General features: G+C 53.7%; 2 protein-coding genes and 1 long non-coding RNA gene across 7 annotated transcripts in view; 2 read left to right on the forward strand and 1 right to left on the reverse strand.

Moving 5' to 3' along the window:
* The first annotated feature begins 509 nt into the window (after positions 1 to 509).
* Positions 510 to 10903, forward strand: GRHPR (glyoxylate and hydroxypyruvate reductase). 3 transcript variants are annotated; one of them, XM_089318397.1, is made up of 9 exons: positions 510 to 626; positions 1560 to 1690; positions 2433 to 2505; positions 3173 to 3439; positions 4012 to 4100; positions 5626 to 5730; positions 6634 to 6769; positions 8663 to 8793; positions 10616 to 10903. In XM_089318397.1, exons 4-9 carry the CDS (start codon positions 3255 to 3257, stop codon positions 10735 to 10737), a joined length of 768 nt encoding a protein of 255 aa, XP_089174523.1. In that variant the 5' UTR covers positions 510 to 626; positions 1560 to 1690; positions 2433 to 2505; positions 3173 to 3254; the 3' UTR covers positions 10738 to 10903. The 3 variants fall into 3 exon arrangements, with proteins under 3 accessions (XP_089174523.1, XP_002708026.5, XP_089174527.1); XM_002707980.6 differs by having other exon boundaries at positions 3323 to 3439; XM_089318401.1 differs by lacking the exons at positions 510 to 626; positions 1560 to 1690 and adding an exon at positions 2059 to 2177 and having other exon boundaries at positions 3323 to 3439.
* An 878-nt stretch (positions 10904 to 11781) lies between these two features.
* LOC138844751 (uncharacterized) lies at positions 11782 to 15505 on the forward strand. The gene is made up of 3 exons (XR_016224312.1): positions 11782 to 11912; positions 13332 to 13417; positions 15239 to 15505. It is a non-coding gene; the product is annotated as an uncharacterized LOC138844751 (long non-coding RNA).
* The window catches only part of ZBTB5 (zinc finger and BTB domain containing 5), a 29441-nt gene continuing 14585 nt past the window's right edge, over positions 12670 to 27525 (reverse strand). For all 3 annotated transcript variants that reach the window (XM_008264813.5, XM_051843968.3, XM_089318382.1), the window contains exon 2: positions 12670 to 17015. In XM_008264813.5, the coding sequence (XP_008263035.3) occupies positions 14978 to 17011 (2034 nt within the window). In that variant the 5' untranslated portion in view covers positions 17012 to 17015 and the 3' untranslated portion in view covers positions 12670 to 14977. The remainder of the gene's footprint in view (positions 17016 to 27525) is intronic.

Here is a 27525-nt window from a genome sequence, read left to right on the forward strand (position 1 = left end):
CCTCAGCTGGTGTCTAGCACACAGCTGGATTCAGGCACACAGCTGGATTCAGGCTCTGCTGCGCAGCCTCCTGAGAGTGTGCCCCGAAGGCCAGGCTCAGGGCCCGCTCTGTGAGCCCGGAGGCCGCAGCCTGGGACGGTGTGGCCAGGATGGGAGGGACTAGCGCATATGGTCAGGGTACCCAGGCTGGGAATGGGAGTGGTCCCTGATGCCAACCCCAGGCTCTTCACGCACACCCCCATATCCTCCAGGCCTTCCGATGCCCGGTGGCTGGCGCCAACCCCAAAACACACCTGCCGGTCCCGAGCCGCTGGGGTGGCAGGTGCCCACGCTTGGCCGCCTCAACCCGGGGCCCCAGCCTCGGAGCCGCTAGGGATGCTTCGCCCAGCAGACGCCCGCAGAGGACGCTCCCGGGAGACGCGCAGCCGCCGCGCAGCCGCAGGCCCTCGCTGTCCGGCCCCGGCCCCGCCCCTCCAAGGCCCCGCCCCCTCCCGTCCCCCGGCCGCGGCGGGTTCCGGTCGAAGTTCCACTACGGCGACCTGGGTGAGGCTGGAGCGACTCATGAAGGTGTTCGTCACCCGCAGGATCCCCCCCGAGGGCAGGGCCGCGCTCGCCCAGGCCGCAGAGTAAGTTACAGGCCGCGTCTCGGTCGCGGAGAGGCTCCCGCCCGGCGGTGTCGCCCAGGAACTGCGTGGCCCGGAGCGCGCGAGCCCGCTCCGGGGTCTCGGGCGCCCCTGCCCGGGTGACTCAGCGATCTCTAGGCGCTCCTGGGGACGGGGGGCTGGACGCGGGCGGGGGGCGGCCTTCAGACGCGGTTTGGAGGTCGGGCGGGACAGCGCTCGCCTTGGCTGGACTTGGGGGAGACGGAGGCTCCGGGGCGCACCTTGCAGTGTCTGGGACCTGCTGCTCTCCTTGGCGCGGGGTGGCCGGGAGGGCACCGGAGCCGGAGTTGAGCCGCTGACGCAAGTCCAGGCTGTTCATTCTTTACCCTCCGGGGTTGTGGGATAGGCAGGCGGGGTCAGGGACCTTAGGGGTCACTGGCCTGGCCCCGTGGGAGGTTGGCGGTGGCCTTTGATGACCTGTCCTGCGGGCCATCAGGCTCTAGACCGGGAGGTGGGACCCAGCCCCCGGTGTAGGGGAGAGAGGTTTGTATACTTATTTGGGTCAGTGCAACAAAACCTCAGCTCAGGGCCTGCTTGTCCTGGGAGAAAGGCCAGCGGGCAAGGGGCAGGCAGAAACAAGGGCGCTGACCACAGGGCTCCCTCTGGCCTGCACTGAGCGGTGGGTGCCATGGGCGGGCCGGCACGGGCCCAGGTGTTGAACACCCAGCCACACAGCGGGCCCACCTGTGTTGGCTGCACTGTGTTGGGCCAGCTCTTCTCCGTGGACAGCTGAGCCAAGTCCCCAGCACTGTCGCCCTCTCAGTTCGGGCTGCACCTGGGGATGGCTCAGCCCCTGCCGGCTCCGTCTGCTCTGTGGCAGCCCTGCGCCCTCCGGCCACCCTCGGGCAGGCAGCTCTGCTCAGGTGGGGACTGAGGGGCCTGCCTTCCCTTCTTCAGCTGTGAGGTGGAGCAGTGGGACTCAGATGAGCCCATCCCCAGCAAGGAGCTGGAGCGCGGCGTGGCGGGGGCCCACGGCCTGCTCTGCCTCCTCTCTGACCGTGTGGACAAGAAGGTTCTGGACGCTGCAGGTATGTGCCCTGGGCGCACCTAGAGGGGTGACCAGCAACTCAGCCCAGGGTGCTCTCTGGGTCCCAGGCCTGCTGCGGACACTGCCCCCCCGCCCCCCGTCCTGCTACAAGTCCCTGGGTGAAGCCCAGGAGGCCAAAGACGCTGGTGTGGAGGCCGGGGTGGGAGTCAGTGTGGCGCAGCACCTGAGGCCCTGGGCCCTCCTCCGGCCCTGCCGCAGCCCTGCCTTAAGGCCCCAGCACACCCTTGTAGAGCGTGGTGGGGAGGGATGGGGTAGGCCGCCTGGAGACCCTGACAGCTGTGAGAGTGTTGAGACTGAGAGGCAGCCAGCTGGGGAGGGAGCCTCGTGAGTCAGTGCCGAGCCCTCCGGGCCCCAGTGCTGGCCCGGGAGCTCTAAGGTTCTGCTTGGAGGAGAGGGTGTGAGAGGGTCCGGCACCTGCCACTCCTTAGCGTTCCCAGGTGTCCGCAGGCAGCCCCAAGCTTCACTGGGTGGGTAGGGGGGTCCCTGGTGTCAGAGGGCCCGAGGTGAACCCCGGCTCCGCTCGGCCCTGGGCCAGGCCGCTGAACCTGTCTGACTCAGGCTGCAGCCATTCTACATACAGCAGCGTCCAGAGCTTTACGCGAGGCACGGAGATGTCGCGGTGCCTCGTTCTCAGAAAGCCCTAACCAGGCGTCCGCACCGAGTCCCCCGTGGCGTGTCTCTGACTTCCACGAGGAAGAGAAACAATGCGTTTTCTGTTGCAGGAGCCAACCTCAAAGTCATCAGCACGCTGTCCGTGGGGGTTGACCACTTGGCTTTGGATGAGATCAAGAAGCGGTAAGTGCAGCTGGGGTTTGGGAGGAGGGGCCTGGGGAGGGGCGTGGCCCGGCAGGGAGGGGTTTCCGCTCAGAACTCCAGCTGGCTGATGGTGGCCTCTGTCCACGCATGCACCCGTCAGGTAGGATGCGCCCGAGAGGTCGGAGAGGGCAGCCTCTGTCTAGGTGTCCTCTCTCCCTTCATGGTCTTGCTTTGATGCGCACAAACAACACGGGACGTAGAAAAGGAAGTGTGTGGATCGCCTGTCCGACTGCTTCCACCTTCACGTCCTTCCCAAAGTGGAAGACCGTCAAAACGGGAATGAACACTGACCATTCCCTTAACAGTTCTGAGCTTCCTGGCAGGCAGAGCAAAAAGGGAACAAAGTAACTCCCTGGCAGTGTCCTCAGTGAAGGTTGTGTTGGTTTTAATTAGTGCAGCCACTGTGGAAGGTAGTGTGGAGATGTCTTTCTTTTTTTCAAAGATTTATTTATTTGAAAGGTGGAGACATGGGGTGGGAGGTGGAGAGAGAGAAAGAAAACCTTTCATCTGTGGGTTCACTCCCTAAATGGCTGTGATGGCTGGAGCTGGGTCGATGCAAAGCCAGGTGCTTCTCCTGGTCTCCCATGTGGGTGCAGGGGCCCAAGCACTAGCGCCATCCTCCACTGCTTCCCACATACCTTACCAGGGAGCTGGATTGAAGTGGAGCAGCTGGGACTGGAACCGGCGCCGCTGTGGGATGCGGGCACTGCAGGCAGTGGCCTAGCCTGATGCGCCGCAGCTCCGGCCCCAGTGAAGGTGTGCAAGGCCTGTGGCCCACTGGGTGTTTGATTCGCAGTGGAATCAGAGTGGGCTACACCCCAGACGTCCTGACCGACGCCACCGCGGAACTCGCCGTCTCCCTGCTGCTCACCACCTGCCGCCGGTTGCCCGAAGCCATTGGGGAAGTGAAGAAGTGAGTGACGTCAGCCCTGCCCAGCGAGGACGTGCTCCCTGTCCCCGGGGGTGCTCCATCTCGGGAGGGGACGACTCGGCCAAGTTCAGAGCAGCAGTGAACGGGGCACGCAGGGACACCGTGAGAGAGGAGGGTGGGAGCGGCATGTGTTCTGCTGGTCGGTGGGCAGTGGGGCAGGAGCGTGCTGGGGGCCGCTTCTGGGAAGAAGCAGCTGTGGCGTCCTCTGGAGCCCTGAGGGGTGCTGCCGAGCCCGGATGCTGTCTCTGCGCTGTCTGGGGGGAGGGGGCACCTGCGCTGGCTCCTAGCCGCCCCGCCTCCCACGTCTGCCACCTGCTGCTCCCAGCTCTCGCGGGCTGTGTGTCTCCAGGCAGGCCCCCTTTCTTCTCTGTTTCCCTGTGGATGAGGGTCTCCCAGGTCCCGTCCAGCCCTGGTTCTCTGCGTTCCTGACAGCTGCAAAGGAGGGGTCCTGTGGGGGTGGCTTGTTCGATGGCAGCCCCTTGACTGCGGCCCGGGTGATGGCCGTGCACGCTCCCAGGGCCCCGGGCCTCTCACCTGCCCCTGCTCTCCTGCAGCGGCGGCTGGACCTCGTGGAAACCCCTGTGGATGTGCGGCTACGGACTGACGCAGAGCACGGTCGGCATCGTGGGGCTGGGCCGCATAGGTGAGCATGGGCTTGGGGTGACCCCTGGCCCCGCGTGCTCACCCTCCGAAAGCGCCCCTGTGTGAAGGAAGGGCTGCCTCGGCCACACACTGCCAGGCACTTTGCACACGGTGGGGCTGGCGCCCTTGGGAAGGTACAGCCTCGAAAGCCTAGGCTAACGAGTCAGTAAAACCTGGAGTCCCTGGTGGACACGCTGGGCATGAGTAAGAGAAGCGGGGTGTCAGGAGCCAGGGCTCTGTAGGACTTGGGCTCCGTAAAGAATAGACAAAGGCCGCAGGCGGGCGGCTCCAGGAGTGCTTTCTGGTGGGAGAGCCGGGGTTCCCAGGGTGCTCATCTGTGATGGCTTTGCTGGGGAGGCAGAGTTCACCCGCAGTTCTGCAGACCAAGTAGGGCTGTTTTTCTCCCTGTGGCCCTGTCCGGAGGAGCCCAGTAGTTGCGGTGGTTGTGTGGGGGTGTGGATGAGGGCACCTGTCACTCGCTGCCTAGAGGAACCCCGCCACTTTGGGGCATCTGCTGGCTTTGAAACCCCCACCGCCCACACCTGTCCCAAGGGCGCATGGATAACAGGTGTCGCAGGCTCGGGGCAGGGCTGCAGTTTGATGATGCTGCTAAGAAGTCAAATGAAGGGCAGGTGTTCGGGCTGGTGGCTGCGATGCTGCATCCCATGTCGCTGCCTGGGTGCGAGTCCCAGCTCTGCCTCCCATCCCCGTTCTCACTGCTGCAGACTGAGTGGCCCCAGTTTTGGCTCCGATAATCGGGTCCCTGCCACTCATGTAGGAGCCGTGCATTGAGCTCCTGGCTTTGGCCTAGCCCTGGTCACTGGTGAGAACTGTGTCTCAGTCTTTGCTTCTGGAATAAGTTATTTATTTTAAAACTTTTTTTAAAAATTTCATTTTATTTGAAAGGCAGAGAAACAGGGAGCCAGGGAGAAGAAAGCTCTTCCATCCACTGGTTCTTTCCCCAGAGGCCCACAGTAGTGAGGCCCGGGTCAGGCTAAAGCCAGGAACCCGTTACTCCATCCAGGCCTCCTGTTCTTGAGCCATCATCTGCTGTCCCCCGGGGTGCGCCTTAGCAGGAAGCTGGTTTGGAAGCAGAGGGGCTGGGACTCGGATGTGGGATGCTGGTGACCGAAACGCTCTGCCAGACGCCGAACCCTAAATCCAGTTTTAAAAATGTACAAAAGTCAAGTGAGCTCTGTTGCGCGTTAACAAGAGCCGAGGCTCTAGAAGCCGGGAGGGGAGTGCTTGGGCAGGCGCCTCCTGGCATGCCGGGTCCGGTTCAGGGAAGGTGAGCAAATGGTCCCTGAGGTGGCTGGGACCCCGAGAGGACAGCGTAAGCCGGTCACAGGTGCAGAACAGCTCGGGGTCCCTGGGGCAGTGTGGGTGGCGCAGCCGTGCCCCCGCCAAGACAGCCAGTTGAGGTGGGGCCGTGCCGCTGGCAGGGCCTGCCCCTGGGAGCGCTGTGACGCTGCTGCTGCCCTCTGTGAGCGTAGGAGCACGCCGTGGACCCTGACTCCTTGTTCCAGGCCAGGCCATTGCTCGGCGTCTGAAACCCTTTGGTGTCCAGAGGTTTTTATACACCGGGCGGCAGCCCAAGCCCCAGGAAGCAGCAGAATTCCAGGCTGAGTTTGGTAAGTACAACCTTGATTTCCACTGGAGGCCGCCTGCGCTGGGGTGGGGATGGGACTCTTATTTATTTATTTATTTATTTATTTTTATTTGAAAGCGTGACAGAGGGAGAGCCCCATCTTCCATCTACTAGTTCACTCCCTAAGTGGTCACAGCTCTGTCTGGGTCTCCCACGTGGGTTCAGGGGCCCAAGCACTTGGGCCCTCCTTTGCTGCTTTCCCAGGTGCATTAGCGGGGAGCTGGATTAGAGGCGGAGCGGCTCGGGTGTCTGGCTTAACCCGCTGTGCCTGATGCTGCCCCTCCGTTTTCTTGAAGGGTGGCATTGCAGGCAGAATGCAGGGGCTCTGGGTGGTCTGGGGGCTGCTGTGTCCCGGGTGTCACCTCATCTACCCGGCCCTGGACATGGTGACCACCCAGGGGGTTCTCAGCACTAGGCCTCCTCGTCTCGGAGTCCCTGTCCCCACCTCCGGGTGAGGGCAGAGCAGCAGGGATGGCGTGGAGGGGAGCGAGCGCCGAGCACTCATGCTGGTGAGCAGGGCCCCAGCCCTGGGTGCCTTCGTCCAGGGGACCCGGTCCCTTGCCGGGCATGCAGCAAGCAGGGCGGGTAGCAGGCTGGGTTTCGCCCCGCGTTTGTCCCCTTGCCACACAGGCCCTGAGGGTGGTGAGGCCTGGGCAGCGCTCACGGGGCCTGCACCTCCCTGGCCTGGGTTCCCTGCTCAGTGCCCAGACCCAGTGGCTGGGCAAATGCTGTGAAGGCCCAGGCTCCCACAGTGGCCATGGACTTTGTCATCGGAGCCGTGCAGATGGAGACGGGACCTCCAGGAAGCTTTGTGATGGCAGGAGGAAGGGGGGTCTGGCTGCCCTGCACCTGCCCATGATGGCTGATGGCGCCCCCGCCCCCATAGTGTCCGCCTCACAGCTAGCCGCAGAGTCGGACTTCGTGGTTGTGTCCTGTGCCCTCACGCCGGCGACCAAGGGGCTGTGCAACAAGGACTTCTTCCAGAAGATGAAGGGCACGGCCGTGTTCGTCAACATCAGCAGGTACTCCTGGGCTGCAGCGAGCCCGCGGCCGGGCGGACGGGCAGACGGGCGGCCCTGCTCGTGTGACCTGGGGCTGTTGACGAGACCTCAGCTCAGGCTGCTCATCTCCAGCAACCAGCCAGCCAGCCAACCAGCTAACTGACCAACTAACCAAGCATCCAGCCAGCCAGCCAGCTAACTAAACAACTGACTAACCGGCCGACCAGCCGACCAGCTAACCAACCAGCTCACACGGAAACAGGGAAGGCCAGGTCAGGCAGGAATGCAGTTGAGCAGGGCCGCACGCAGCCTGGCCTAGTGCGCAGCCGTGTGGGCTTACGGAGTGGTGGCCTGTCACCAGGGCGCCTTGGGCAGGCCCCTTTTCCTCTATCGGGATCCCCATGCTGACCTCAGTGACTGAACCTCCATGCCCTCTGAGCCTGTGACTCGGAGTCCCCAGAATGTCCCCAGGGTGCCCACAGCCACTGGCACGTGTGGGGGTGGCCCCTTCCCTGCCCCTCCCGCCCCTCCCAGGCGGTTCCCCTCCGCACCTATTAGAATCACTTTGGAAGCAGGCTTTGGCTGAGGTCACCCCAAGGGCTTGTGCCTCCACGGTTGCCTGGCATTGCCAGCGATCAGCTACAAGGGAGGTGACACGGGAGGTGGAGGAGGGACACGTGCGGGAGTACAGCTCGTGCTGATGGCCAGCAGGTGCCAATGCTTCCATGCGCCAAGCACCAGCTGTGCCCAGGGCTGCACAGGGCCTGCATCCCCCATTGTCACATGTCTCAGTGCCTCGTAGGAAGGCACAGTCGTGTGTTTACTTCAGAGACGACTCACTGGATGGAGGTAGGCGGCTGCCCAGCTCTGGTGATGACCCTGCCGGGTGGCGTGCCATGGCCATTTGCAGCAGGTGTTCTGAGAGGCAGCCAGGTCAGCACTGCCTGGGTGTGGCCAGGTCAGATGCAGCGTGCTGGGCCTGTCCGTGAGCAGCTCTCGTCCTCCCACAGTGCTTGCTGTAGTTTACCGAGAGCAAGCCTGTCCAGGATCACACGGCTAAAGTGGCAGGGCTGTGGTCTGAGTATAGAGACCTACATTCCCATACAGCCTTCTGTTCTCAAAGTCTTGCTCCTTAAGTAAACAGTATTTTTTTTTTCTTTAAAGGCAGAGCGACAGCTCCTATCCACTGACTCCTGTGAAAGTCGGTGCTGGGGTGGGCGTTGTCTTAGGGGTTAAGATATGTCCACACCCCATATGGTAGTGTCTGGGTTCGACACCAGCTCTGGCTCCCGACTCCGGCTTCCTAATGCACGCCCTGGGAGGCAGCAGGTAATAGCTCAAGTAGTTGGGTCCCTGCCAACCTGGCTCCTGGCCTGGTACAGCCCTGGCCACTGTGGGCATTGGGGAGTGAAGCAGAAGATGGGAGTGCTCCGTTTGTCTTGTTCTCTCTCTGCCTCTCAAATCAACAACAACAATTTTTTAAAAGATTTTATTTGAAAGAGAGGGAGAGAAAGAGATCTTCCATCCACTGGTTCACTTGCCAAATGACTGTAACAGTCAGGACTGGGCCAGACCAAAGCCAAGAGCCAGGAACTCCATTGGTCTGCCACCAGGTGGCCCGGGCCCAGGCACCTGGGCCACCAGCTGCTGCCTTTCCAGGCACATCAGCAGGGAGCTGGGTCAGAAGCAGAGCAGCTGGGGCTTGAACCATATGTTGCAAGTAGTTGCTAGCGTTGCTAGTGTTGCAAGTGGTGGCTTAACCTGCTGTGCCACAACAATGGCCCCAGTGAAAAAAAGTCACTGCCAAGGGCCCAGTCTGTGGAAAAATTGATGCTAGGGGTTGTTCTATCCTCAGGCCTCCTTGGGCGAGGGCGAGGGGGCCTCAGGGCAGCCGTGTCACTCTGTCATTCCCAGGGGAGACGTCGTGAACCAGGATGATCTGTATCAGGCCTTGGCCAGTGGTCAGATTGCAGCTGCTGGGCTGGACGTGACGACCCCCGAACCCCTGCCTACGGACCACCCCCTCCTGTCCCTGAAGAACTGTGGTGAGAACCATGCTTTTCCATCTCTGCCGCCCTGTGGGACCCCGGTGCTGGCTGTGCAGCTGGAGTGGGTGTGGTCACGTGATGAGTGACGTGGGCTACAATGACTGGTCCTCCCGAGCACGCTAGGCTGGGTTTTTGTCCCTGTGTTCCCAGGGTTGAAGGCAGGGGTGAGTGAGTTTGTTTAAAAGGAACGGAGCAGGCCCACTTATGGGAGCACCTGTTATGAATTGTCATTAGTGTTTGAGTGACAAATTACAGGTGTCATTACAGTGCTAGTGTCCACAGCTTAGGCCAGAAGTCCCCTGTATGCTGTGCGTCGTGGGGCGGGGCTGGCCCTGCTCATGTGGGCACTGGAGGACTCGTGCGCTCCGCCTCTCCCCTCCAGTGTGCAGTTTGCCTGGCGCTGGGCTGAGCAGCCAGGGCCCTGCCGCTGGCTCTGGGTTTCAGCTCCAGAGGGGCTGTGCTTTGGTCCCTGGGCGTTAGCATCCCACCCTCCCTGCTGGCCCCAGTGCTGGGGGAGATGTGTCAGGCAGGGGCCGCCTCTGACTTTCCCGTTTGTCAGTCACCTGCAGGGACTCATCAGACTGCACACACACACACACACACGCACACGCACACGCACACGCCCTGCGCCTGTGCATTTCTGCTGCTGGTCCTGGGACCCATGACAGCCAAGGCAGTGGCCACAGTGGATTTTGTTGGTATTTTTTTGCCTCCTCAGTTACCTGATTAACAACTTAACACGTGGTTAGTTCTTCATCTGGCGCTCCTGTTCAGGAGGCCAGTGTGGGCTCTGCCTGCAGCCTGTGAGTACCCATGGCCATGAGTTTTTCTGGGCCAGGCCTGTCCTTTATATTCCAGCCGGGAAACTCACACAAAAGGGCCTCAGCCGCCTTCCCCGGTCAGTGCGCCCATAACTGTGGCATTGGAGACCACTGTGGCACCCCTGCCCCCGCCCGTGGGGCACGCTGGCTGTGATGTCGGGTGCTGCCCTCTCCCCAAGGCCTGGCATTCAGCTTGGCACCCTCTGCGCCTCCAAATGCAGTTCCTAGGGGCGAGTGATCTCAGAGGCGGCCGTGCCGTCCACATTTGATCACAGTTAGGTCTACAGGTCAGAAACTCTGTGGCATCACTTCCGGGGCCAGAGTGTGGGTGGTCGGTGCTCAGCTCCGAGGCAAGAGTGAAGGCAGGGCTGGGTCTCCACGGGCTCCGGAACCTCCTGGCCCCTAGGTGCTCGTGTTCCTATGCAGATACCAAGAAGTTTTCTTTGAAGATTTATTTATTTGAAAAAGTTCCAGAGACAGGGAGAGAACCTTCCATCTGCTGGTTCACTCCCCAAATAGCTGCAAAAGCCCAGGGCTGGGTCAGGCCAAAGCCAGGAGGTTGTAACAGGTCTTCTAAATGGGTGGCAGATGGCCCAAGCACTTGGACTGCCATCTGCTGCTTTCCCAGGCAAACTAGCAGGGAGTTGAATCAGGATAGGAGCAGCTGGGACTTGAACTGGTGCCCATATGGGATGCCCACGTAACAGGCAGCAGCTTAACCTCTGGTGCCACAATGCAAGCCCCTCAATTTTTTGCCCCCAAATAAACATATCTTTAAATTCCATTTTCCACACACTTTTTGAGGTTCCTTTCTACTTGGGATGTCAGTCTCTTGCCCCACCTGTGCCTGGGTGTCAGCAGCCTGGAGTCCTTTGTGTGGAACCTCAGCCCCAGGGAGAGGCGTGCATGGTGACAGGAGGGAGGTGGTCTGGGAACCCTGAGGCAGCGCTCTGTTCCCCTACACAGGCTCCTGATCCATCCTCTCCTCTCCTTTCCAGTGATCCTGCCCCACATTGGCAGTGCCACCTACAAGACTCGCAACACCATGTCCTTGTTGGCAGCTAACAACCTGCTGGCTGGCCTGAGAGGGGAGCCGATGCCCAGTGAACTCAAGCTGTAGCCAGCCAGAGACCCAGAGGGCTGCAAGACGCACAGGCAGGACATGCGGCCACAGGAGGGAGCCAAAGAGAAGCCTGCTCCGTCCTAGTTCCATGAGGGACGCTGTGCCCGCTGAACCCAGCTGAGCCACAAGCGCACGATTCTGCCATTAAAGAATTCCAAGTGTCGTTTCGGCCTGTAACTCGGGAAGGCAACAGGAAAGCATGTGCTGGCTTTTCTTCCGGGGGGGGGGGGGGGCGTCTCTGGGCACGTGCCCGTCACCGCTTCCCGCCCCAGGCTCACAAGAGCTTGTCCAAACCACTGTGTCTCTCGTCCTCTGCCCAAATTCCTGCCCTCATCACTCTGAGGCCAGGACAAGTGGAGCCCAGCTGGGGCTGTGGTGCTAGAATCCTAGCCACTAGACCACCAGGGACACACTTTTTTTTTTTTTTACAGGCAGAGTGGACAGTGAGAGAGAGACAGAGAGAAAGGTCTTCCTTTTGCCATTGGTTCACCCTCCGATGGCTGCCGCGGCCGGCACACTGCGCTGATCCTATGGCAGGAGCCAGGTGCTTCTCCTGGTCTCCCATGGGGTGCAGGGCCCAAGCACTTGCGCCATCCTCCACTGCACTCCCTGGCCACAGCAGAGAGCTGGCCTGGAAGAGGGGCAACCGGGACAGAATCCGGTGCCCCGACCGGGACTAGAACCCGGTATGCTGGTGCCACTACGTGGAGGATTAGCCTATTGAGCCACGGTGCTGGCCTGTGGTGCTAGAATCCAACACCTAACCTGTGAGAATTAAAGAGCACGCCCAGTGCGGGACAGTGCCTGGGAACAGACACCAGACAAGGTCTCCACACTCTTGTATTTGAGGTCACTAGTACTTGGAAGTAGGTGGGTCTTTTTTAAGATTTACTTATTTATTTGAGAGACAGAGTTATAGACAGAGGGAGAGGTCTTCCATCTGCTGGTTCACTCCCCAAATGGCTCCAACAGCAGAGCTGGGCCAATCCAGAGCCAGGAGCCAGGAAGTGCTTCCAGGTCTCCAACATGGGTGCAGGGGCCCAAGGACTTGGTTTTTCTTAGCCCTATCAACAGGGAGCTGTATCAGAAGTGGAGCAGCCGGAACCTGCGCCCAATATGGGATGCTGCGGGTGGAGGCTTCATCTACTATGCCACAGTGCCAGTCTCGGTAGGTGGGTTTCTTGATTTCAAGTTTTCTTTTTTTCATTTTAGTTGACAAAGGGTCAGAAAGAGTTCATCCATCTGCCAGTTTACTTCCTAAATGCCTGCAACAGCCTGAAGCAGGACCCTGGAACTCTATCCAGGTCTCCTACATGGGTGGTAGGGGTCTAAGCACTTGACCCATCACCTGCTGCTCCCTAGGGCACGCGTGAGCAGAAGGCCGATGTCAGAAACAGAGGTGGGACTGGAACCAGGGCCCTCTGATGTGGGGTGGCGGCATCCCTGGCTGTAACTTAACCTCTGTGCCAAATGCCCTCATGGGTGGGTTTCAGCCCCTACACACTGCACCCTCTGCCCATCTCATCCCCCACCCCAAGCAGGATGCTTTTTTAATCACTCCCTCTCCTCTTCCTGACGAGGCCTCTAGCACGGCCCTGGCCAAAGCACGGCTGGGTGCTGAAGGAAGCAGCTTCCAGCTCTTGCTTGCAGCTGCCTGCCAGCAAACGGTGTTCTCAGTTTGGGCAGAAAGTGTGGGGTGGGGGCCCTCTGAGCTGGGTGGCAGATACCTCACATGTACCCACAGATCAAAGACAGGGTGCAGGCAAGGCAGAGGGACTAATCGAGGAGAGCAACCACTAATTTATTAACAGCATGATTTTCTAGGACACTTGGTTTTTAAAAAGTACTGTTCAAAGCATGGCTAGCCAAGAAGGCAGCATCACTTCCCATCTTTGTTTCAACCTTAGTAATGTAAGCAAAGAACAGGTATTTAGAGGCATGAATATGACAAATTTTTTATTTCAAAATCTCAAATTCCCACCAGATAGCACCACTGACATGGGTGCCCTGACACAGCTTTGTGATGTGATCACCAAGATTCTACACAATTATGCAGGCTAGAATTAAGGCTAACCAATCGGAATTCAGGTACCCAATACCAGTTAGAATCCAGTAGAAACGGCAGGTCGAAGGGACCCTGAGACTGGTTCCTCAGGGGACCTTGGAATCCTAAGTGCTACAACACGTCCAAGGACACTGGCCCGCAAGCTTGCTTCTCAGGTGTAGAAACTAAGAGGTAGATGAGAGGATCCAGGTGCTGTCTGGCAGTGGAGAGGAGACGGGGCTCCAGCATAGGGCACAGGCCCCAAGAGCAACATCCAACTTACAGCTGAGCTGCAGCACGAAGCAGGCTCCTGGCACCACCTCCTCGGGATGGAAGGGAAGGAGAGCTGTCCCCATCCTGCTCCCCTGTCACTGGCTCCCCTTCCCGGGCAGGGTCTCTCGTCTCCATGCTGACCACCTGACTCCCAAGGTGAATCTCAACACACTGGTCCCTGCGTTGTGTAGAGGGCTGGATTTAGGGCCCCTGCACATCACGTCAAAGCATGGTTGCTGACAGTGAGACACATCCTCCCGTGTCTGCTCAACAGGTTTTCTTTTGGATTTCCCTCCCTGGGGATCGTCAGCAGGCGACGCTGAGCCCTTCTGTGGATGTGACAGGTCTAGCCACAGATAGGTAAGATGTGGATTAATAGAAAACACATGCTCATGTTTGTTGTAGGCTATATAAATGTTTAGCTTTCTAAACATAAGAACTGAGTAACTGAATTACACACAAAGGTTTGGTATCATTAAGAAAGCAGTATAAAACAATTAAATGAATGCACATTCATGCGTGAACTAAACTGACTTGGCGAGTGCCACAGAGATGCACTGGTCTGTGCTGTTCTCTGGATGCAGGTGAGCCAGGGCTGAGCCTAAACTCAAATTCCGGTGCCACCAGCAGCCATGATGGTCAGTGCCCGTGGGGAGCAGGGAGGCTTCCAGGCAGTGACCCCAATGTCTGCCCACCAGTCTTGGTGCTACCTGGTGACTTCTAAGTTACAGGCTGTCTACCCCTTACACAGCCGGGGAAATATTTATCCATGAACGGTACTACATTGGATTTCAGACCATTTTAAACAGTATCAGGTTGAGGGGTAATAACACTAATAAAAAGTTCAGAGTCTATAAAAGTACAGTATATAACAATAACAAAACCCATGAGGGAGGGGGGTGACACTGTTTTTGGTTAGTCTGTAACTGAAAACAACACAGGCCTGGGGTACGGGAATGTGAAGCAACGAGACAGAGAGGCTCGTCCTCGGGTGGGATGTGACCGACTGGACTGGCCCTGGACACCTGGGTGAGCAAAAGGTTTGTGTGCCACGGAAGACCCCACAAAAAGCGATTACATCATCAGAACAAAGACAACACTAGCTTTTTTCTGACTTCCAAATGTGAGACTGTAACATTACTAATACAAGTTGGTTAAAATACTGCTAAGACGGCACATACAGAAACAATACCTTACTTGTCACTTCCTACAAGTACATACTCCATTTACAACTTTGTTCTTAAAACCAGAGAACTGTTAAGACATCTACCCAACAGGGGTGTTTCCGGAAGTATCTACACTAACAGTCCAAGAGCACACGTGCTCTGGACCAGTGTCAGCACCATCAAAGTGCAGTGCCTGTGACTGCAACTCGGACAGAAGTAAAAAATACAGTACTTTCTGAGGCCGGGGACGCGCTCAGGATATACTTTAAAGCATTTGTGGCAGACAGGCATGTCCTCAAGGGCCTTTTAGACAGGCACCAAGTCACCACCAGTTGGTTACACGTAAGTGCGTTTTTGTATCACTGTACAAGGATATAACATTCCCATCAGAAGGAATAGGAAATTTAATTAAATGCTTCAGAGTTTTACAAAAATTGTTAAAAAAATTTTTTGCACTTCACTTTTTTAAATGTGCTGCTTTTAACAACATCAATTACAAACTACTACGAATGCACTGCTTGACCCTAAGGTAGAACTTGGTTCAGGGATCCCATCCCTCTCCCGAGGTGCACAGGCCACTCGGCCCCGTGGCAACACTAGGGCGACACGCAGTAGTTCTCCACTTACTAGCTGTTGGAATCTTCAAGAGCCACAGGGCAGTCTGAAGCCCCAAGCCCCACGGCACTAACTGCCACCCAACACAGACTTTCATTTTGGTCCCACAGCTGGCCTTGACCTTGTCTGGTGAGGGCGGTTAGAGCAAAGTGCTGGGCAGATTGCTGCTCTGCCAGCGCAGGCAGGTGGTCTTCGAGTGTTTGTACAGGTGGCTTGACTGACTAAACCGCTTGCCGCACTTGAGGCAGGCGTAGGGCTTCTCGCCTGTGTGAACGCGGATGTGCTTCTTGCAATCGGTCAGAGTCAGGAAAGTTTTGCAGCAGATTTTGCAGGCATACTTGCGTGCTCCCTCCACAACCAGGACGTTGTGCTCTGACAAGGCTTTCTTGCACTTTGACAGGACGTCAGCGGAGGCCCTGGTCAACTGCGGAGGGCCGGGCTGGGAAGGGTGACTGTTTTCAAATGAGGACGAGGCCCCATTCATCATTAGCTGGGAACTGGCAGTGTTTTCTGGGATCTGTGAGCTCCTGACGGAAGTTACAACTGGCATTTTGGGAGCTATGCGGCGGTAGTATGGAAAGTTACTGGCTCCTCCTCTTGGGGAACCCATCATTACCCTGGAGAAGGAGGAGTGGAGGCCCAAGCCAGGCCTGGAAAAATCCATCCCAAACTGTTCTCCTCCTTGGTAGCCTGAAGTCTGCACACAGGGCAGGCCCATCACCTCCTGCACGGGCCTGACAAAGTGGGAGTCTGCAGGCTCACTGAACGGGTTCTCCACGTGGGAGCCGGGGGCAGAGGAGGGCCCGCCTGCAGGCCCAGCCTCTGGACTCAGCAAGTAGGGGGCCTCGCCCTCCAGCCTGCAGTCACTCGTGGTGTTCGGGATGTTATCATCACTGTTCTGATTCGCCCCGAAGTTACTTCCTCTGCTCTTGTTTAGAAAATTTGAAATGCTAAAAGAAGACTTATGCTCTAGGTTATTTGTGACTTCCAAAATGTGGATGTCACCTACCCTGTCCGTGCTCGACTGGGGATCTGAGAAACTCCGGTCACTGCTTTCGGGGCTCAGGTCGATCTTCTCGGCGCTGACCACGACGCCCTCCACTTCCACAGACTCGCTGCCCTCCGCCTGGGAGGTCACATCGCTCACTTCGTCCTGAGGCTCAGGTGAGCTCAGGGGCTCCGCCTTCACCACCACTCTCATGTGCTCCTTCTCCCCGAGGCCCACCTCCGGGTTCTCACACTGGAAACCCCCCTTCTCAGCTGCCGCCTCCTGCTCAAAACCAGTCTCCACCTGAGTGGCACGCGAGGCCATGGACAGCTGCCCCATGTTGCCAGCACTGTTGTCAGATTGGCTGGGCACCTGGGCATCTTCCTGAGCGCCGAAAGTCTGGTCAAACATGATAGCACCATCTTCCGGGTTGTCAGCCATCCCGTCGGCTTTTGCGTTATCCACGATTTTCAGAGAATCAGGCGAGAAGAACTCTTCCCGGGAGTGAAGCCCTGAAGGCCCGTTCTCTGGGGTCACATCCGAGACGGCAGACTCGTCCACCGGGGGTCGGAGGCGCTGTCTGGCCCGCTCCTCGGCAGACTGCTTGCGCTTGTGAAGGCGCCTGATGGGGAAGGGCGCTCGCTGGTCCAGGTTACCGCGCAGGGAGGAGCTCATGGGGGCCGGCTGCTCCTCGCCACCCTGGCTGGAAGTGAGGGCTGAGCTCACGATGCTCAGCCCCAGCTGCTGCAGCATAAAGGAGCGCTGCATGCGGGCGCTCTGCTCCTGAACGCGCTCACTGGGGGGAGACATGGGCAGTGTCCTTGTCGTTAGGTAATGTTTACACGCCTTAACAACAGAGTTCAAGTGCAGGTGAGAGGCTGCCAATAAGACGTCCATAACATTGCTCTCCCCCAGCATGAGGGTAGACGTATACATCATGTCAATCAGTGCCGCAAAGGCCTCCGCTGTCACTACCTCGCTATCCAGCTGGATCATGTTCATGGTCTGATCTCCCTCTGCCACCGAGAACAGGGCTCGGAAATGCGTGCTGCATGCCGCAAGCACCGAGCGGTGGGCTTTAAAATGCCTGTTCCCCACGACTATGACACAATCACAGAGCTGGCCGTGAAGTCTCTGGTAGTTCAGCTGCTGGAAGATCTGTTCAAAGTGACCAGGAAAATCCATGATCCTACAGGAAGAACAAAGGAAAGTGTTAGGACCTAGAAGAGCTTAAGTCGAAGTCAGAACACAAGGTTGCAATGAAGAAAGTGTGGCTGGCCAAGCACGGACCTCTAGAATCTGCGGTGTGCCTGATGACGGGCCCGAACACCGGGAGCCTGTTGACTCCACTACCAGCCCAGGAAGAGTGCACACGCACGGGCTCAGTGACTGGCCAATTACAGATGCCCCTTCATGCTCCCCATGAGCCCCTCAGAACACTGAGGGTCTGTGTTAGAAAAGGCCAGTGTGTGGCTGAAGGCATATTCTTCTCAAAGAGGTTTGTTAAGAGTCCTGCCTTCCCTAAGGGCAATGACGCAGTGGGTGAAGCCGCTGCCTGCAGTGCCGGCATCCCATATGGGTGCCAGTTTGAGTTCCGGCTGCTCCACTTCCCATCCAGCTCTCTGCTGTGGCCTGGGAAAGCAGTAGAAGATGGCCCAAGTCCTTGGGCCCCTGTACCCATGTGGGAGACCCAGAAGAAGCTCCATGCTCCTGGCTTCAGATTGCCCCAGCTCTTGCTGTTGCGGCCATTTGGGGAGTGAACCAGCAGATGGAAGACCTCTCTCTCTCTCTGCCTTTCAAATAAATGAAAATAAAATTTTAAAAAATTTGCACATTTTCCCCCTCTGGACTCATTTGAGGTAAGAACTTGCTTCTCTCATCCAGGAAGCTACTACCCTTCTTAAAAACTTTGTGGCTGCCAAATCAAAGCCCCTATCCTCCGCCAGAGTCTGTGACAGTGCTGGTTATATGGCCAGAAGACAGGAAAACAAGATCAGTAATCCCAAAGACCCCCCTTGTGCCCTCTGCCCATGGCTGTTTTACAGCTAAAGGAGCCACAATGTTTAAAATAGCTGTTTTTTTTTTTTTTATTTAACTGTTTAACTTTTATTTAATGAATATAAATTTCCAAAGTACAGCTTATGGATTACAATGGCTTCCCCCCACCATAACTTCCCTCCCACCCGTAATCCTCCCCCCTTCCATTCACATCAAGATTCATTTTCAATTATCTTTATATACAGAATATCAATTTAGCATATATTAAGTAAAGATTTCAACAGTTTGCACCCACACAGAAACACAAAATGTAAAATACTGTTTGAGTACTAGTTATAGCATTAAATCACAATGTACAACACTTTAAGGACAGAGATCTACATGAGGAGTAAGTGCACAGTGACTCCTGTTGTTGACTTAACAATTTGACACTCTTGTCTATGGCATCAGTAATCACCCTAGGCTCTTGTCATGAGTTGCCAAGGCTATGGAGGCCTTTTGAGTTCGCCGACTCTGATCTTACTTAGACAAGGTCATAGTCAAAGTGGAAGTTCTCTCCTCCCTTCAGAGAAAGGTACTTCCTTCTTTGATGACCTGTTCTTTCCACTGGGATCTCACTCGCAGAGATCTTTCATATAGGTTTTTGTTTGTTTGTTTGTTTTTTAACCAGAGTGTCTTGGCTTTCCATGCCTAAAATACTCTCATGGGCTCTTCAGCCAGATCCAAATGCCTTAAGGGCTGATTTTGAAGCCAGAGTGCTGTTTAGGACATCTGCCATTCTATGAGTCTGCTGCGTATCCTGCTTCCCATGTTGGATCATTCTCTCCCATTTTTATTCTATCAGTTAGTATTTGCAGACACTAGTCTTGTTTATGTGATCCCTTTGACTCTTGGTCCTATCATTATGATCAATTGTGAACAGAAACTGATCACTTGGACTGGTGAGATGGCATTGGTACATGCCACCTTGATGGGATTGAATTGGAATCCCCTGGCACGTTTTGATGCAGGCATTTGGTCTCATGAAGACACTCTTTGTATGCCCATGTCACAGCAACTGTTCAAGACCCAGCTCTGCTCCCAATTCTAGCTTCCTGCTGGTGCAGACCCTCAGAGGCAGCTGGTGATAGCTCAAGTGTTGGGTCCTTGCCACCTACATGGGAGACCGAAATGGAGTTTCAGGCTCTCAGCTTTGGCCTGGCCTAGCCCTGGCCAAAAAGCAATAGTTCTTCCTCAAACAAACAAAACAAAACCCTGTTTCTCTCCAGAAAATGAACTTTTGGTCTCTTGCAATGGAGTTAGGTTGAATCTAATGACAAAACTCCAATTTACAAACATATGCAGATTGAGTTTCTAATGTGCCCAGGTACCATAAGTAAAATGGCAGATCTAAATTCTGCCCTCAGACTCATAAACAGGCTATTACAATAAAGTATTTTAAGTGTGACGGTGGGGGAAGAACAGGTGAACACGAAACCAAGAACACTACCTGCCTTTCACAGGGGTGAGGGGAGAGCGCATGGAAGGTTTCCAGGAAGAAACCTGGTCCCTGCAGTACAAGAAGGTTGAGCCAGAGAGAATACTCAGGACACTAGCTAAGCACCTGAGTGAGGCTGGGATCAGCCCCTATAAACTGAAACCTGAAGCTTCAAGCTAGTCTGCATATGGGGAGACCCCTCCCCACCCCAGATCCAGCCCCTTCCTCTGCCCAGCAATCAGCAAGACCAGGAGCAGGCTCAATCCTCCCAAAGAAACTGGAGAGTCCTCTCTGGGGAAACTGATGTCTGGGGAGCCCCTCCAGTAGAACACTGGGGTCCCAAGTAATTTTCCTATGGTGAAACCCACTCGTCCTCAAGGCTTCCCAAACATTCAGCTTTCAATCAATTCATGCATCAAGTTAAATGCGAACCCTTGAGGAGCACCACAAACTGGAAGGAAAAACCTCTAACAAAAGACAAAGCCCCAGACAGAGAAATAAAAAGGCATTTGGAAAGAAGTAATGCAGGGGGGAAAACACCTGTAATTAACACCCTCAGACAGGATACAGATATCTATGAAATGAGAATATATTTTTTACGTATATTTTAAGAAAGGGAATAAGAAAACTATTGCTCATATAAAAGAGAAAAAACATTTACAAGTTAATAGAAGGGCTGGAAGAGAATGGTTGAAGATATTTCACAAAGGCAAAGGAGAAGTAAATGTAAATGAATATGACAAGGGGATTAGTTAATGAGGGGGGGAATTAATTAGGAAACAACACAAGAAAAAATTTTCAGAACTGAAGGACTCGTTTAGGAAGAACAGAAAGGCCTATAAGTACCAGCACTCAACAAGACGAATGAACACACAGATCACCACACCACATCATCACTGTGACACTTCACAGCTCCTCAGATTAAAGACACTTAAAGTCTGGAAGGCGGGGGAGGGTGCTTGACAGTAAATAAAGAATCAAGAACATTTACACTTTTCCAAAGCAATACCAAAAGCTAAAGACAATAATTTCTTCAAAATTCTCTAAGAAATTATTTCCAATGTAGAATTCCACACCTTGTCAGGCATTTTCAGCCAAGCAAGAGGACAAGAGGTTTTTTCCCTACATTCCCTTTCCTGGGAAGCTATTAGAAGTTATGCTTAAGCAAGCTGGGAATAAACCAAGAGAAGGAAAGCAAATGACCTAGTAAATAAGAGACCCACCAGAGAGCCAGGAAAGGAGAATTTACGAAAGCTGATGTAACCTCATGAGCAACCTGTTTAAACCGGAGCAGTAAGAGACATCAAGGAAGAAAATCCCCCAGAAAAGAAAATGGAATGCAGAGATGATCTAATGTGGCTGGGTGGTAAAAATTTAACAGTTCCCTCAAAGTGTGAAACAGGTCATTTAAAAAGAAAGAAGATGGGGCCGGCGCTGTGGCATAGCAGGTAAAGCTGCTGCCTGCAGTGCCGGCATCCCATATGGGTGCCAGTTGGAGTCCCAGCTGCTCCACTTCCCATCCAGCTCTCTGCTATGGCCTGGGAAAGCAGTAGAAGATGGCCCAAGTCTTTGGGCCCCTGCACCCTCGTGGGAAGACCTAGAGGAAGTTCCTGGCTCCTGATCAGCGCAGCTCCGGCCGTTGCGGCCAACTGGGGAGTGAACCAGTGGATGAGGAGCTCTCCTCCTCTCTGTGTAACTCTTTCAAATAAACAAAGAAACCTTAAGGGGGGGGGGGGAGCACTGTGGCGCAGTAGGTTAATCCTCCACTTGCAGCACCAGCATCCCATATGGGCACTGGTTCGAGTACCGGCTGCTCCTCTTCCCATCCAGCTCTCTGCTATGGCCAGTAGCACCCAGGTGGGAGACATAGAAGAAACTCCTGGCTCCTGGCTTCGGATCGGCGCAGCTCCGGCCATTGTGGCCATTTGGGGAGTGAACCAGCAGACAGAAGACCTTTCTCTCTCTCTCTCCCTCTCACTGTCTGTAACTCTACCTCTCAAATAAATAAATCTTAAAAAAAAGGGGGGGGGGCACTGATGAACTCCAGGAAATTAAAAAAAAAAAAAAGTTATTTAGTTGCCAGACACTCACTATGTGGTTCATTTATGGACAATATTTGCATAGTCATAATATGAACACTGAACCGAATCTGAGATAATGGGAGTGAGGAAGCGCAAATCTGTATGGGGAATGGGACAGAGGAGAAATGGTATGATGAAGTCCTGACCTTTTCTATAGTCAAGAAATACCATCTGAAATGAATTCTCTCAAAACAGCAAGAGAAGTGTTATTTAGAAGTCACTGCCCTAAGAAACGGGTGCAACAATTCAAAGTAGTTGCCTCTGAGGAATGTTAACCTGGAGGGAAAGCCTGATGAGGGCAAAGTGCAGGCATTTAGCTTAGTGGTTAAGACACTGCCTGGGAAACCCACGTCCACTCTCAGAACACCCGAGTTCAAGTCCTGACCTTGCTTCCTTCAGGTTCTAGCCTCCTGCTAATGTGCACCCTGGGACGCAGCAGGTGACAGAGTTCAAGTACTTGGGTCCCTGTCACCCACATGAGAGACACAGAATGAGTTCTTGGCTCCTGGCTTTAGCTTGACCCAGTGCTGGCTGTTGTGGGCATTTAAGGAGTGAGCCAATGGACAGAAAATCTCTGTTCCTGTCTCTGCCTTTCAAATAAATACAAATTAATTAATTTTAAAAAAGGATGATGGGACAAAGGACAAAGTATATGTAAGATTACACATATATACAAAAAATAATTGACATTCTAAATACATATGCCCTGAGATTTTTGCAAACTTTCAAATTCACAAATACGATTATGGAATTTCATAGAAATGTCTGCAGGAGGAGGGCAACATGGAAACCAAATCCTTCCACCTGCTCTGGGGCCCCAGCCTTAAGAAGAGGCCAAAGTTGTTCAGGATCCTGGGAAGCAGTCATGCGCAGACTCTAGAAGCCACAAAAACCAAAGGTGGACTCAGCCAAAGGTGGACTTAGCAACTGAGAGTATCATACCACTTGGTTGTATCTGGAAAGTCATTACTGGAATGGCAAAATGTCTTAAAGTAGTAGCCACACGTTGCCCACATTCTTATGTCTCTTAAAAGTTTTGTTTTTAAATCTCTGATGAATTTCCAACAACAAAATGTATCACTAAAACACTCATTTTCCCATTGAGGGTATCTACTCTGTGTGATTCTATGTGAGATCAGAAACGCAAGGAGGCATTGTTGAGTCTGTCTTGGTGAAGGTGAGGGTGAAGGTGGTACAGCAGCTGTGTTAAGCGAGCACCACCCACATTCCTGTTCAGTCCCCAGCCCATGGGGAACTCTGTGCCTATCAGGTGGCTCAGGGCCATGCCTACCTTCACAGCAGAGACCTGGGCACCGGCTGTGTGCAGCCATGTAGAGGGCAAGGCCTGGGGCTCTTGAGTGGTGGCCAGGGCACAGGAGGCACAGCTGACCTGGAAGCTGCCCTCGGGACAGCCTGACCTGGGCCCACCTAGGAACCCACCTGGATTACAGGCAAGTGCCAGGCACCCTCAAGGAGCCAGAAGAACCTCCCCACAGGCTAAGCAACTGAGCCAGAGATTCTGGACAGGGCATTACATGACATGGAAACAGAAGTGGCCAGACACACATAACACACCTGAGGTTGTGAAGACATGGGCTGTGGTGGCTGTGAGTGTTCAATAAAATGTCTTTCACACTGGAGCTGGTGTTGTAGCATAATGAGTTAAGCCATTGCCTGAGACACCAGAGCATCCCATATCCGAGAGCTGGTTTGGTCACAGCTGCTCTGGTTATAATCCTGCTAATGTGCCTGGGAAGGCAGCAGAAGATGGCCCAAGTATTTGGGCCCCTGCCACACATGTGGGAGACCTGGATGGAGTCCCTGGCTCCTGGCTTTAACCTGGAGCAGCCCTGGCCATCATGGCCATTTGGGGAGTAAACCAGAAGATGGAAGATCTGTCTCTCCCTCTCTAATAAATAAACCTGTGTTAAAAAGCTGTGTTGTGGGTGAGGCTAGCACTGTGACACAGCTGGCTGAGCCACTGCCTGCAGCACCATATGGGTGCTGGTTTGAGTCCCAGCTGCTCCACTGCCAATCCAGCTCCATGTAATGTGTCAGAGAAAGCGGTGGAGGATGGCCCAAGTGCTTGGAGATCTGGATGGAGTTTCTGGCTCCTGGCTTCCGTCTGGGCCAGCCCCAGCCATTGTAACCATTTGGGGAGTGAACCAGCAGATGGAAGATCTCTCACTCTATCCTCTCTCTGTGTAACTCTGCCTTTCAAATAAAATAGTCACTAAAAAAGAAAAAGAAAGGCAAACAGGCAGTCATTCCACATCCCTCTATACCACGGTTCCCTGCTGGGAGCAGAGAGCCAACAGTGGCATGCAGTCCTGGATTCTCACATCTTTGACCTCTGCCCAACTCACTCAGGGGCCACAGAGCTCAAAGCTTTGAAGAGGGGCTGGCGCTGTAGTGCAGTGCATAAAGCCACTGCCTGTAGAGCTGGCATCCTATGAGTCCGGCTGCTCCACTTTTTTTTTTTTTTTTTTTTTTTTTTACAGGCAGATTTAGACAGTGAAAGAGAGAGAGACAGAGAGAAAGGTCTTCCTATCCGTTGGTTCACCCCCCAAATGGTCACTATGGCCAGCGCACTGCACCCATTCGAAGCAGGAGCCAGGTGCTTCTCCTGGTCTCCTATGCAGGTACAGGGCCCAAGCACTTGGGCCATCCTCTACTGCACTCCCAGGCCACAGCAGAGAGCTGTACTGGAAGAGGAGCAACAGGGACAGAATCTGGTGCCTCAATTGGGACTAGAACCCAGGGTGCCAGTGCCACAGGCGGAGGATTAGCCAAGTGAGCCACGGTGCCAGCCACTTCTGATCTAGCTCTCTGCGATGGCTGGGAAAGCAGAAGATGGCCCAAGGGACAGCCAGAAGAAGCTCCTGGCTCCTGGCTTCAGATCAACCCAGTTCCAGCTGTTGCAGCTATCTGGAGAGTGAACCAGCAGATGGAAGACATCTCTCTCTCTCTGCCTTTAAAATAAATAAGTAAATTTTTTTTAAATGCCAAAAAAAAAAAAAGCTTTGGGAAGATTAAACAAAATGACTACTCACATGTTGGTAGTCCCTGCTTTGGAAAGTAATCTCATAAACTAGTCAGTGCCAAGTTCCAAAGAGGTGTAATATTTTGTGACAATAACAGACAAAAAACATTCTAGTTTAAGGAACAAAATAAATGAAATGGAGTTGTTCCAAGTTGTATAAGTCAGCTGTTCTAAGAAGTAAGAGACCATGAAAACTTGGGCCCTGCTATGGGAAAACAAGCAGTGCCAGACACTCAGCTTATCACTTTTTCTCCTGCATGGAGGATGGAGCAACTGCAGAAGTAATCATAAAATAACAGTACCTACCATTTGAGAGCCTTCCAAGTGCCTGCCAGTAATTGTGCTGGTTTTTGATTTACAATCTTTTTAACCTTCAAAACAACCCTGTAAGGTAGAAAACGTAACTTCCCAAAGAAATAGAACTTCAACCCAGAATATGAATCTAAAAGGATGGCAATATTCCATTCAGTGCCTTTCCTTTTTCAGCAAGAGGCAGAGGTTATATGAAAAAAAAAAAAAAAAAAAACAGCAACAACAACAAAAAAACCTTACTTTAAAAATCTCACCTTGAGTCTAAGAAACTGTGACCCTTCCCACTAAAGGTCAGTCACTAAAATGTCAAACTCAATGTGCAATCCCTACTTTCCATAGAAAAAGCTTCAGAGCACAGAGATTGTGGTTCCAGAAGCACCACTTTGAGGAAATTTCCCATGGCCCACAGATCTATGAGAAGAGGCTACTGAGGGGGTTAAAATGATCCCAGTGGGGCAGCGGTTAAGTCGTCACTTGGGATGTCTGCATCTCATGTCAGAGTGCCTAATTCAAGTCTCCACTACTCCATTTCTGATCCAGCTTCTTGCTAATACATCCTGGGATGCAGCTGGTGATGGCTCAAGTGCGTGGGGGCCCTGCCACCCATATGGGAGACTCAGTTGGAGTCTTGGCTTCAGCCTGGCCCAGTCTTGGCTGTTGTTGGCATCTGAATAGTGAACCAGCAGATGGAAGATACCTTTCTCTCTTTCAAGTGGATCAAAATAAATATTTTAAAGTTTAAAAATGACCCCCCCAAAAAAGAGAGGTTCAAATACTAGAAGACAGCTTAACAGTGCATGCAATCTTTCTACTTTCCATCAGTCTAGAGATTCTCAGCTCCACACTAGATCCCTGTATTAGTCATTTTTTTTTTGTTACAACAATGAAATACCTGAGATAAGCTAACTTCATAAAAAGAAAATGTATATTCAGCTCAGTTTTAGCGGTTAAGGTTGGGTAGCCCTGATTTGGCCTCTGATGAGGGCAATAATGGCAGAACACGAAGCTGTGCACAAGATGGATCACATGGTGAGCCAGGAAGCAGAGGGAGGGGCCCGTCCTGACTCAGGGCTTTTTTTTTTTTTAATGTATCTGTCTTTTGATTCCACTTTTTCCATGTTTTAAAATTTTTTTTTAAGATTTATTTACATATGTGAAAGGCAGAGTGAGTGAGTGAGAGAGAGAGAGATCGATCTTCCATCTGCTGGTTCAGTCCCCAAATAGCTACAATGGCCAGGGCTGTGCCAGGCTTAAGCCAGGAGCTTCATCCAGGTCTCCCATGTAGGTGGCAGGGGCGCAGGGACTTGGGCAATCTTCTACTGCTTTCCCAGGTGCATTAGCAGGGAACTGGAGTGGCAATGGAGCAGCTGTGACTCAAACCAGTGCCCATATGGTATGTTGGCTCTGCAGGCCACAGCTTAACCTGCTGTACTACAGTGCTACCCACCCCAGCCCCCTTCTAAAAAGATTTCTTTCTTTATTTGAAAGGTAGAGTTGAGAGAGAGAGAAAGAAACCTTCCATCTGCTGGTTCATTCCCCAAATGGCTGAAACAGCCAGAGTTGGGCCAAGCCAAAGCTAGCAGCTTTATCTGGGTCTCCAAGTGGGTGGCAGGGACCCAAGCACTTGGGTCACCTTCTGCTGCTTTTTCAGGTGCAACAGCAGGGAGCTGGACAGAAGTAAAGTTGAGTTGCAGGGACTCAAACTGGGGCCCATATGGGATGCTGGTGTCACTGGTGACAGCTTAACCCTCAAAGCCACGAAGCTGGCTCCAAACTCGGGCCTTTATAACAATCTCTCTTGGGAGAACTAAGAGCACTCACTACCCACAATGACCTATGGACTTCTCACAGGGCCTGTCTTCTAAATACTATAATTGGGTTAGTAACATTAATTTATGACTTTGGGCCGTAAATATCTGCCATGTTAATTAAGCCTGTAACACCCACATCCCACATGGACGTGGGTTCAAGTCCTGGCTGCTCCACTTCCATTAGCTCGCTGCTAATGTGCCTGGGAAAGCAGATGGCTCAAGTACTTGGGCCCCTGCCAACCCTGTGGGAGACCTACATGGAGTTACAGGCTCCTGGCTTTGGGCCCCGATTGTTGTGGCCATTTGGGGAGTAAAACAGTAGATGGAAGATCTCTGTCTCTCCCTCTCTGTAATGCTGCCTTTCAAATAAAAAAAAAAAAAAAAAAATCTTAAAAAAAGAGAAATCTGGAGAAACTATGTGCAAGTATCCATTTGGAGATACTCCAAAATAATCTTTCCTTAACTGTGACCTTCTTTCACCCCAATTTAATCACTTCCCTTAGGATCTTTTGGATTGGCAATGGAAATCAAACTCACTAAAATCAAAGCTAATCTTAGCCAGAAAACTGGCCAATTAACGTTTTTTTAAGATTTATTTTATTTATTTGAAAGACAAAGTTACAGAGAGAGGTAGAGACAGAGAGAGAGGTCTTCCATCCACTGGTTCACTCCCCAACTGGTCGCAACGGCCAGAGCTGCACCAACCGAAGCCAGGAGCCAGAAGCTTCTTCCAGTTCTCCCACACGGGTGCAGGGGCCCAAGCACTTGGGCCATCTTCCACTGCTTTCCCAGGCCATAGCAGAGAGCTGGATTGGAAGTGAAGCAGCTGGGTCTCATAATGGCACCCATATGGGATGCCGGCGCTTCAGGTCAGGGCATTAACCTGCTGCGCCACAGCGCTAGCCCCCAGCAGTTCCTTTTCTAAGTAGCTAGTCTAGAGCAGGATCTGTGCAAAGCAGCATGTGGTGGAGGTGGCA

The sequence above is a fragment of the Oryctolagus cuniculus genome, chromosome 1 (assembly GCF_051225735.1).
Source record: "Oryctolagus cuniculus isolate XC-2025 breed Fujian yellow rabbit chromosome 1, ASM5122573v1, whole genome shotgun sequence".
In the NCBI taxonomy this organism is placed as follows: Eukaryota; Metazoa; Chordata; class Mammalia; order Lagomorpha; family Leporidae; genus Oryctolagus; species Oryctolagus cuniculus.

Coding starts and splice junctions, on each gene's coding strand:
- GRHPR (XM_002707980.6), top strand. CDS start 562: ATGAAGGTGTTCGTCACCCGCAGGATCCCCCCCGAGGGCAGGGCCGCG. Junction 2,506..3,322: donor TTGGATGAGATCAAGAAGCG/GTAAGTGCAGCT, acceptor TTTGATTCGCAG/TGGAATCAGAGTGGGCTACA. Junction 6,770..8,662: donor GTGTTCGTCAACATCAGCAG/GTACTCCTGGGC, acceptor TGTCATTCCCAG/GGGAGACGTCGTGAACCAGG.